Genomic DNA, 12,006 nt, shown 5'->3' on the forward strand with positions numbered 1-12,006 from the left:
TTCTGGTCTCCAGAGCTGTGAGAGAATAACTTTGTTGTTTTAAGGCACCCAGTTGGCGGTAATTTGCTACAGCTGCCACAGGAAACTAACACAGGACTCTACTTGGAGACCTCCACATCCTCATACAATTCTCTCCCTCCCTTCCCAGACATCTCAGACCATTGGATCCTTCGGATACTAACCTCTAGACATGACACCCACGGAGCCAATCAGATCCTCAGCCATGTCAGCCGGCCATTCACTATGCAAGGTGAGGAAGCCTGGCTCTGGAGGGGTGTGGGCTGGCAGGGCTGACCAGGAAGGAGCCGGGAGACTCCTGCAGAGCCCTCAAATCCCACACGTTCTGTCTTTTCAATTCTAAAACAATATCAGAAGGTTCCCAGAAAGCAACAAGCCCCGGGCGATCCGGTCAGTGGTTAAACGGTGGAGCCTGATAGCTTACTTTATTAACTTGCTAAATCAAAGGGCTGTTATAGTCTCTGTCTGGTCATAAAACTCAGGAAGGAGTTGAATCAACCACCTATTAGCTTGGTGTTGGCGTGGTTAATGGACGTGGCCCGCCTGGGCCCAGGCTGGACCACAGCAAAGCCAGCCCGCATTTCTAACTACAAACCCCGCCACCTCCTCTGCCCACCTGCCCGCAGCCCCCTGCCTGGGGATGAAGGCTGCAGCAGACTCTGTTTGCCGTGGCTTGCTTTTTAAATACATCCAGAATTATCCCTCTCAAATACACTTCCACCTAGCTCCTCCAGGGTCCCACCACGACCCCAAACAAACACAAAGAAACCAAACATCCAGAAATCCAGGCTTTATTGAATCCATTCTTTAAGGAAGCAGCCAGCACTGAGTTTTTACAACGCATTGTAAGCAGGTGCAAAGGCCCCAGAGCCTGATGCTGGGCAGCGTGGATAAGCCCAGTCCTGATCCAGTATCACCCCCTGACCACACAGAGCCAGGAAAACACCCTATTTTCTGCCCTTCACCCTACCTTCTTGGGGCTGCTCCTCCAAGCACTTTTTCCCACTGCTTTAAAATGGGGAGGAAAGGCACCGCTGTGAAAAGACGGGCCTCAAACCGCTGTTTTCCTTCATGCAGCTTACCAGCACTGTCACACTGAACAGCTGATGAATGCTCTGAGCCTCAGTCTTTTCACACGTAAATGATGCCTCCAGTGGGAGCTTCCTTCTAGGAGTAACTAGGAAAGTATGTAGCTAAAAGTGCTTAAGAGTTTGCCCTATCATAAATGCTCCATTAATGTTGCTTGTTAATGATTTTGATGAATAATGTGCCTGGCATACAGTAAGTACTCAACAAAAATAATAATTACTGTTATTATTTCTATAACATCTAGCAAAACCAGGCTCCAAGTGCAATAAAAACTCATTATGAAAAGCTCATTATAACAGATTCAACTCTACAACCATCCTAATTATATCTCTCAGAACATTCCATGTATATCCAGCAAAGACTGAGCCTGAATGTCCCACTCATGTTAAAAGCAGGACCCACAGGGACTTCCCTGGTGGTGCAGTGGTCAAGAATCTGCCTGCCAATGAAGGGGACATGGGTTCAAGCCTTGGTCCGGGAAGATCCCACAAGCCGCGGAGCAACTAAGCCCGTGCGCCACAACTACTGAGCCCATGCTCCTAGAGCCCGTGCTCTGCAACAAGAGAAGCCACTGCAATGAGAAGCCCACGCACCACAACGAAGAGTGGCCCCCACTCACTGCAACTAGAGAAAGACCGCGAGCAGCAACAAAGACCCAACGTAGCCATAAATAAATAAATAAATAAATAAAACAGGACCCACAAAGACCCCCAGAGTCACAGGGAGTCCGGTTTGGTAGATCGCTCCCTGCTGTCCCATGACTGGCTCCTCCTCCAGGCCACTTGATTTATAACTGCACTAGGACTGAGCTCTTCGACCAGGAGCTCGGCTCCATTACGCTCCATTACTCTCAGCCTCATTTGCAGGCAGCCTCTGGGGCTTAATCCACTTCCATCAGGAAGCCTTGGTGGGAAGAGTTCCATGCGCCCCTGGGATAATGTAATTCTTGACTCCCAAAGCTCCGACCCACTGAGGATCCTGAAGAAAGAACTCCACATGAGTTCACTCTCTTTCCCAAGAGAAAAGAGAGCAGCAAGAGAGAAAAAAGAGAGGCATTCATTCTTGACATCTCCTGAGACGGTGATGTTCCTTTGCATTTGCTTCTGAGGTCTGCCAACTGGACGGTGATTTCAGCCCCACCCTTCTTGCCAGAGCATCGGGAAGGCACTAGGGCCAGCAGCTTCTTCTTCACCTGTGATTAGATCTACAGCTGGGATCTGTCCATGGGGCGCTGACCTGGGGTGACCTCAGATCCGATCTCTGTAGCTTGCCGGAATGGGGTTTCGTTGTGAGAAAGTTAAGGCTTTTCTTACACTGGAAAGCAATTCACCCTGGAATTGGTGCTATGAGGACAGGAAGGAAGGAGGCATGCATTCAGCTACAAAGTCAGTCCTCCCTTCTCCCTTACAGAGCACCTCTACTTCCTCCCAGACCAAAGATCTGATAAAACACTAAGAGTGGGCATACGCACTACACAGCAAATCCCAAATTTCATGGCATATGTGCCTTTCCAGATGACTGCATGGATACACTCCATAACACATTGTTAAAGTGATAATTAGCGATAGACTTGTTATGAATATTCCAAATAAAATTTTTCTCCACAACAGTTGATAGAGACAAAGGGCATCACAGGAAATGTAAGAAGTAACAGGGGGATTTTCATATATATATATATATATATATATATATATATATATATATATATATATATATATATATATACCTTAAAAAGGCATTGGGAGAATAGCATAAATCAGAAGTTCAACAAATTAAACATCGCAGAATCCATCCTCAATGGAAGGCACGTGAGCATGTGTATTTCTCCCACAATGCTGAGGGAACACAGTGCCCCCACTTTAAAAAAACCTCCAGTAAGGGAAGAGAAACTCAGCTTTGGAAGCCACTCTTCTGTTGCCCTGTTTAACAGCAGCCAAGGATGCTAATAAAGGTGGGTAGTTTAAGAGGAAACAGGGGAAGCGCTGAGGAATAAGCAAGAAAGGAACTACAACCAAGGTGACACATTTTAACAGTGAAAGAGAAAAGGCTTCTACTCATGTTTAACATTTTTCCTCCTAAATGAAATTGCTGAAGGCTCCAGCAACCCCACAACCTTTCACACACATTCCCATTCTGAAATTCACAGTGATTTTGCTCCACATGGAACAACGGTGATGCCAATGACACACTCTCTCTCCTCCCCACTGCCTAATTCACCAGGGCAGACGAAAGACTCCAGGCATCCAAACTGATGAGAGTGAGACAGAGAGGGCACCTCTGAGGCCAAAAAGAACAAAAACAAGGAGCTCCAGACCCCGCCATGGCCACGGCCATGGCCACTTCAGACTGAGAATCAGTGCAGCTCAGGGGCATGGAGAAAACCAACCCTTCAAGGGTGCAGAGGAAACAAGGAGAGGAATGCAATTAGCAGTGCCGCCGTGTCTCCTCTGTTATCATCAGGGATTGTGACTTACTCAGATGGAATATTCTATTTTAAGGGTGAAGCTGAGCTCTTCTAGTCCAAGAGGGGAAATCAGGTGGCAGTGCCCATTAGCACATGCACAGAGTGCTCTGTGGGCAGAAGCCCCCCACCGCCTCCCCTGCAGTATCTACTAGGCGTCACCTGACACCACTTCCTATCTAGTCCAAGGACAGCCCTAAAGCCATCTAAGTACACCCCCTTCAATTTCTTTTTTTTTAATTATTTTTTATTTATTATTATTTTTGTGTGTGTGGTATGCGGCCTCTTACTGCTGTGGCCTCTCCCGTTGCGGAGCCCAGGCTCCGGACCCGCAGGCTCAGCGGCCATGGCTCACGGGCCCAGCCGCTCCGCGGCATGTGGGATCTTCCCGGACCGGGGCACGAACCCACGTCCCCTGCATCGGCAGGCGGACTCTCAACCACTGCACCATCAGGGAAGCCCTCTTTTTTTTTTAAATAAAGGTATTCCTTATTTTTTTTCAATTTATTTATTTAATTTATTTATTTTCAGCTGCGGTGGGTCTTTGTTGCTGCGCACGGGCTTCCTCTAGTTGCAGCGAGTGGCGGCTACTCTTCATGGTGGTGTGCGGGCTTCTCATTGCGGTGGCTTCTCTTGTTGCGGAGCCCGGGCTGTAGGCGCACGGGCTTCAGTGGTTGCGGCATGTGGGCTCAGTAGTTGTGGCTCGTGGGCTCTAGAGCGCAGGCTCAGTAGTTGTGGTGCACAGACCTAGTTGCTCCGTGGCATGTGGGATCTTCCCGGATCAGGGCTTGAACCCACGTGCCCTGCATTGGCAGGTGGATTCTCAACCACTGTGCCACCAGGGAAGCCCCCCTTCAATTTCTAAATGAGGAAACCGAGGCCCAGAGAGGTAGAGAAATGTGCCCCAAATGCTTGAAAATATGTGGCAGGATTTGTTTACAACCCAGGACCCTTGAGTCTCAATCTTGCTTTTTCTGTTGCAATGATGCTATTCCCCTTCTTTCCTTATTCAGACTAAATTAAACACCAAACCATAGAATTATCTTGGAAGGAGTAAAATTAAACATTAGGATCAAAATTTAGAGAAAGGAGAAACTAACATCTAGTAGAGAATAATCTCAGCACTGCACACAGAACCAACCAGCCTGACTTTGGGTTCTTCAGGAACTAAGGGAACCCAGCGTCACGGCAGAGGTGACCAGGTACAACCTGGGGGTGGCTCCTGCCTGCAGCTTCCCAGACTCACTCTTCTGCCACAGGGCCTTTGCACTGTCTCTTCCTTCTACAGGTGCTCCTTCCCTGGATATCCACAGGGCTCACTCTCTTACTTTCTTCAGCTCTGTACTCACACAACCCCTTCTCAAGCCCACCCTGACCACTCACTTTAAAATTGTTCCCTGATACTCCCCATCTTCTGAACCCTACTTAATTTTTTCTATAGCACTTACCACATTCTAACAGACTATAGAATTTACTTATTTATTATGTTTACTGTCTACCACTTGCCATTTTTAATGAATATTCATGAGAACAAGGAATTTTGTCTTTTGGTTCACTCCTGATTCTCCTGGATCTAGAATAGTATCTGGCGTATAATAGATGCTCAATAAATACTGGTTGAATAAATGAATAAATAAAGGAATGATTACTCTTTCCTTTTGCTTCTTGTCCCTTCCCTTTCTCCTTCAGCAACGACAACCTACTCCCCTCCTACACACACAAACATACACACACACACATATAACCCAGTCTGCCCCTTTCTCTCTTCTTCTCCATCTGTACCCCAGGTCTGTCACTAAGATCCACAGGATAGTTTAGACTAAACTTACAATATTCAGTAATGATATTACCAAGCCTTCCATTAGAAATTCATATATATATATATATATAATTTTATATGCATGAAAAAACTGTAGAAGGATACGCAAGAACCTGATACCCTTGGGTCTCTCTAGGAAACTAGATGGCCGGGGCATAGACTTTTCATTCTCTATGCTTTCGTACTATTTGAATTTTAAACTATGTGAATATAATTAACTATTAAACATGTTAAATTAAAAATTAAAATGGGAAAAAAACTAAAAAAAAAAAAACCCTCACATATTCCTCTACTCTTATCCTCAACACCATCTTAATACACATTTTTCTGGGTGAAGTTCACCCAAATGCCACCAGCCCTGGGTTAGGATGATGAGACAGGGTGAGAGTGGTCCTTTTCTCTAGTTCCCATATTTTCTTAAATGAGATTGTTACTTTCATAATGAAATATTTGAAAAAGTTTCCATCAACAGAAGGATATGAATTAATGCAAATTTCCCTGCATACATAAAATATTGACTCTGTTTCAATTCATGAATCCCTTTACCTTTAATTTTGTTTCTTCCCATTTGGATTTCACATTGAACAGATTTCTGAATAAGTTGTCTAAGATGGTGCCAGAGTCTCTGGAGGTGCAGATGAGGGACACAGACAATGCCTTCAAGGAGGCTGCACCCAGGGAGGATGATCACAAGCAAGCAAGCCTCAAAGGACACACTTGAAAAAGATAGCTGTCATGAATAGGCCAGTGGATTATGTGTGATCTTCATGCTTTTCCTTTGGGACTTTCAGATTGTTCCTATTTTTCTGCCCTGAGATGTATAACTGAACTTACATTTTTCTCCCCTTCCTATACTGTGGAGTAAATGTGTGTTATTCATCATTGACCTTCTCTCGGCTGTGATCTTCCTGAGGATGGAGTCCCTGTTTAATTCATTTTTGTCTTCTCAGACTCCAGCTTGACACTTTGCAACAGTGGCTGCTCCATAAGTGGGTAATGAATGAATGAATGAATGACTATCTATCAGCATCCAATGAGGAATCACGAGATATACCCAAGCAGCCAACCCAAAGAGACAACGTCACTCCCTCTTTCACCATCTGCTTACTTTAGACGTCATTTGTGGGCGCCTTCTGTTCTGGGCAAGGGAAAGGAGGCCGGAGTTACCCAAGCATGGATGTGTGATGTCACCTTAGAAAGGGTGTGTGCAGCCTTCCAGTGGCCCAGCCTTTAACACATTTTGGTACCAAGCAGTTAATGCTGGTTGCATACTTGGAGGTCTTTGTAGCTTTCACTAACTATCCTTTGATCTCCTTCTGGGCATTTACTTCAAGGAAATAACTGTAGGTAGATTAAACCAGAACCATGCTCATTAATGCTGCTTAAAATAGAGAAAAGTTGGAAACAACCTAAACATTGAACCATATGAGATTAAGTAAATAAATGATGGGATAGCTCTATAATTGAGTACTCGTACATTACAATTGTTATAGACTCATATAACTCATGGCCCAGAAAAATGGGGGTGTGCATGCTTTGAGCTGAATCTGCTTGGCTTTATTCTCTTATACTAAGTGACTTATCATCCTCTTTATTTTGTAAATTACTTTACATTTTGTCCTCAGTTTTCTCTTCTGGAATTAAAGACATTACTTAGCCATTTTAAAAAAAGTTTGTTGATATAGAAAAGCTGTTCATTATAAGACATTAAATGACAACATATGTTATCAAAGAATATATGTGGTATCATGACATCGCAATATGAGAAGTCATAGTGATATATGATATATATTAATATATATACGATACTATATGCCTAGAAAGGGATCTGGAAGGTTCTTCAACAGAGTCTCAATGGTTGCCTTTGAGGCAAATAGGATTTGGGGCTGGTTTTTCCTTCTTTTGTTTGTCTACCTTTCTGATGTCTTTGTAATAAGCATGTGTTGCTTTGCAATAATGAAAATTACAACAAAAGTTGCTTCTAGTTGAAGAAAGAAAAGAAAAACTACCCTGGATTAAGAAAGACACTAAAAGGCAAGCCTGAGTTAAGAGGGTAGAAGCAGGGGGCACACGGAGATAAGGGCTGGCCTCTCTGAAACTACCTTCTCCCAGGAATAAAGCCCTGCTCCAGTGGCCTCCAAATTGACAAAGATGTTGGTCCCACCAGACCACACTTTCTCTCACACCTCCAGCCAAAGGCCGTCTGCCACATATACAGTCCTCACCAGGAGAGGTAGGGTTGCCACTGAGTGAGTCTCACCTGGGACAGGGTGGAGGAGGGGAGAAAAGTACCAGGGAGCCAACAGGAGACACACTGCCCAGGCCAGGTAACATCTGTCAGAAGTGGACCCCTGTTCACAAATGAAACAAGTGTGACATGAACTTGGCAACTTCTGAGAAACGAGAATGACCAGAGGTGCTTCTAGCCTAAAATGACCCAGTTTCAAGTCAGAATGTGTAGGGAGAAAAAAATGAACATTTTCTCACAGAGAAGGTTACCCAGAACTACCACAGCTGAAGCAGGAACTGCATGCTTAAAGGGAGATATGAGATCTTCGGAGTCCACAAGGAAGGGCATCCAGATAGGATGGAACCCAGTGGGGGAGGGAAGGTCTCTTCTCACACATTGGTAAAACTGGTTGTCATTCAATAGACAATTTTCTCAGGGTGATTCTGAAAGCTTCTGGACTCGTGCTGCTTCGTGCTTCTCTGGCCTTTGTTTCAGCTTTTGTGGTTGTAAAGGGAGAGCCGCTGCATGTCCTCCATTCGGTGGGTCCTGGACGGACAGCCGGGGAACTGCTATGGGTGGCCCTTGGTCATTGCTGGTATCTGCGAACAGGGAGAGTGCTTATCACGATGGGACTCTACCATTCTCCCATTTCCATCATGTCAATGATGCACAGAAGCAGACAAGGAGGATGGAGTGGGCAGTGGGCAGGGTACAGCAGGAGCATGGGGTGGGCAAGTGGTTAACAAGGGTGTCAGGGCCGCCAGGATGGCAGGAGGAAGGAAGGACCCCAGGATGGAATGACATGGTCAGAGATGAAAGAATTCGGAAAGAGAGGCAGAAGGCGTGAGCAGGGAGGCAAGGCCAGCTTGGGCTGAAAGGCTCATACTCCTTGCCGTGCCCTTGTCACCTCCTGCTTTGCCCATCTGCCTCCCATTCTCTGCCTTCTGGCCAGTAGAGGCCATCCCAGCCCCACTCCCGATGCCTACCTAGTACTAACCCTCCTCTAAGCCCTACCAGGAAAATAAACTTACTTCTACCCTTCTTGGGCCTGCGTGCCTCCGGCTCCAGCATCCTTGGTGCTCCTGTTGGTGTGGGGCAATCCCTCCAGGCATAGGTTTCCTCGGCCTCTGGCACAGTATTGCAATCTGTGCTTTCAGGATCTCCTCTCTTCCCATTCTTCAGGAAGGTGTCAGGACGTTTTGTCCCTCGAATGGACAAGATCCAGCAGGGGTGGGCAATGCAGGGCCAAATCCGAGACACCAGACTGAGAGGGACAGGAAGGGGAAAGACGGGACAGTCCTGGGTGATTTGGACCATCTGGTCACCTCACTCCTGTTTTACGAGTGGACATTTAGACAAGGAGACCAAACTGGATCAGAGCTCTAGATTCAGTGTACAGCAGGGTCACCAGATTACTTTTTATTTGAGACCCAAGACTTTTCATCACCACTGATCTTCACGACACAGGTGCAAGCAGATCTATCTACCAGACTCTTATAAACCCAGGACAGTTTCATGCTTTAAAAATGTGTGAATGCTAACATAATCAACAACCGGCTCCACTTGAATCAGCCTCCACTGAAGCACGTCCAGCAGCCCCTCTGCCAAGGCTTCCTCAAGGATGAGCACACCCCTTGCCAACACCCTCCTCTTAGCAGGTCCTCGCCTGGAGTAGTGGACAGGATATGATGCCAACCAGAAGATCTTGGGCCCAATCCCAGCAAAAGCCATGAGCTTCCCTTCTGCTTTACAGCCACAGGACTGTTCGCCAAGCCAAGCTGGATAAACATCTTACAAATGCAAGCATTTCCTGTGGCCACAAGAATGGCTGAAATATAAGAATCCATCACTGGTAGCCCCAAATCTTAAAGCACGTACTCTACACCAGTGGCTCTCAAACTTTACTGTGCGTCAGAATCACCTGGAAGCCTTGTTAAAATCAGATTCTGGGTTACACACCCAGGGTTTCTAATTCAGTAGATCTGGAGCTGAGGCTGAGAATTTATATTTCTAACAAATTCCCAGTAGCTGCTGGTCCAGGGACTACATTTTGGGAACCATGGGTCTACACCAAGAGAGGTCAATAGTAGCACCTGGCTTATATTAAGGAATCACTACCATTACAAATGACTCACTTAGACTTAGTACTCTAACCTCACCCAAAGCGGAGGCACAGAAAAGGCTGCAACACAGAGAAAACTAACTGCTGATAAATGCATTCGTTTTAAGGCATTAAAAGGGAAAGAAGAAGACGTGTCTTAGAGTTCATTTAATCTCCCTCCCTCACTTAATATAATATTTCTAAGTTTAGAGAGGTTAAGTGACTTGTTCAAAGAAACAATGAAACACAGATAATTGATAGCAGAACCCCAACTTGAAACCCCAGCAGCACAATTTCAAATCATAAATATGGAGTCTTAGAAAACCTGACTTTCGTCATTACCAGGGTCACAAGGGTCAAGAGTTTCTATAATCGGTGAATTTGGGCTTTCTTCCTGTCCTCCCCACTGAAGCACTCATTCCGTGCCCTGGTCATTTCTTAGTAAGCCTGTGATGGAAGCAGTTCCTGGGTCTCCAAGTTCAACTGTGAGTCCACTGTCTAGCACCCAGCCTGGTTTTCCCACAGAAATCCCATTACACATGTGTCGGGTCCTGGGATAACTCCTCCCACTAGGCATGTTGTTGCTGAACCACAGTGATGACAGCACACGTAACCTAGCCACCATGAAGAATATTATTTCCTTAAAATCTCATTCTGAGCTTCCACTTGGACCTTTGCCCCTCCTGGTCCCTCTTCCTGGCCTGGTTTTCTCATGTTGGGCTCCTTCTGTCCCCCAAGTCTCAGTTTGTATGTTTCTCAGGAGTCACTCCTGAGTACCTAATCCAAGCAGCTCTCACTCCCACCCTTTCTACCTCATCCCCCTTCTCTATTTTCTTTATAGCCCCCAGCACGGTCTGAAACATTGTGTTCATCATTCACTAGCCTGTGAGCTCCAAGAGGGTGAGGACTTGGCCTGTTTTGTTCACCACAGTAACCCCAGCACCTGCAACTGTGTCTGGCACAGAGCAGGTTCTTTATACATATCTGCTGAATAAGTAAATAAATGCACAGAGGAACAAAAGACCCTAAGGCACCAGGAGCATCTTCTTCCCAAGTGGATCCCAAAGTTGGAATCTGAGACTTTCCTTTGAATTTCTCTCCCTTTCAATACTAGGAGTTGGATTCCTCGTGCTTCAACAGGATGTGGAAGAAGAAAATGTCCCCTTAGGCAGGTGTCCTCAATGACAGGAGCAAGAAGACAGGAAGTTCCAGGGATTGGGGGTGGTGCTGAATCACTTCCCAGCTCTGGTGCCCCTTCATCTAGAAAGAACGCTAGTGAGTCAGGTCTATCTGGATACAGGATTTGGGAGGAAAAAGTGTATTGGAACGATGAGATGCTTTAGAGTCAAGAGATTTGGATTCCAACCCTAGGCAAGTCATTTCAATCTCTCTGAGATTCATTAGTTTCTTCATCCATAAAATGGGAATGGTAAAAATACCCAAGACAGGCTCCCCTGGTGGCGCAGTGGTTGAGGGTCTGCCTGCTGATGCAGGGGACACGGGTTCGTGCCCCGGTCTGGGAAGATCCCACATGCCGCAGAGCGGCTGGGCCCGTGAGCCATGGCCGCTGAGCCTGCGCGTCCGGACCCTGTGCTCCACAACGGGAGAGGCCACAACAGTGAGAGGCCTGCGTACCACAAAAAAAAAAAAAAAAAACCAAGACGTGGGGTACTTGTGAAGATCAAGGAAATTAGCATATACGGAAACTCTCTGTAAAAAGTAAAAGATTATAACTTGCCATTAGCTGATCAATAATAAGACCAAATAGTCTCTGGAGGGATCCAAACCAGTGAAACTTCTCAGGGTGTGCATGTCCACCCACTCGTGCTCTGCCCCCCTCGTAGTTCTCCCCAGCACCCCCAGGCCCCAGGCTGCTGGGTGGAAACCCCCAGCCCAACAGCAGCAGCCTTGGGGTGCTGGCACGGGCCACTCAGAGCCCTGGTGCAGCTTCCAGAGGCATCACAGCCACAGGCGGTGCGGCCAGAAGGAAGCCCAGGAGAAGACCACTGTGGGACACCGCAGAGGAGCTCGGGGAAACCGTCAGTGGAACTGAAGCAGGGCAAGTGGTAGAATATAGGCTGAGATCCCTCGACTTCTGGCCAAAATTTCTGGATAACCTAGAGTCCCATAGATGGGGACTTCAGAGGAGCTAAGATTCCTTCTTATCACCAGGCCCTGACTTCTTGACATCCTTGGTGGGCGGGGTGGGTGGGGGATAGGAGGGCACCGGGTCTACACTCCTTCCCTTTCCCAAGCCTGCATTAACTCGTAGGATGCTTGAACCAATT

General features: G+C 46.6%; 1 protein-coding gene across 1 annotated transcript in view; it reads right to left on the reverse strand.

Moving 5' to 3' along the window:
- Positions 1-6,615: 6,615 nt before the first annotated feature.
- The window catches only part of LOC132502797 (proline-rich protein 2-like), a 197,871-nt gene continuing 192,480 nt past the window's right edge, over positions 6,616-12,006 (reverse strand). The window contains exons 4-5 of the mRNA XM_060118979.1: positions 8,649-8,881; positions 6,616-8,216 (exon numbers count right to left, since the gene is read on the reverse strand). Coding sequence (XP_059974962.1) covers positions 8,050-8,216; positions 8,649-8,881 — 400 coding nt within the window. The 3' untranslated portion in view covers positions 6,616-8,049. The remainder of the gene's footprint in view (positions 8,217-8,648; positions 8,882-12,006) is intronic.

The sequence above is a fragment of the Mesoplodon densirostris genome, chromosome 2 (assembly GCF_025265405.1).
Source record: "Mesoplodon densirostris isolate mMesDen1 chromosome 2, mMesDen1 primary haplotype, whole genome shotgun sequence".
Lineage (NCBI taxonomy): Eukaryota > Metazoa > Chordata > Mammalia > Artiodactyla > Ziphiidae > Mesoplodon > Mesoplodon densirostris.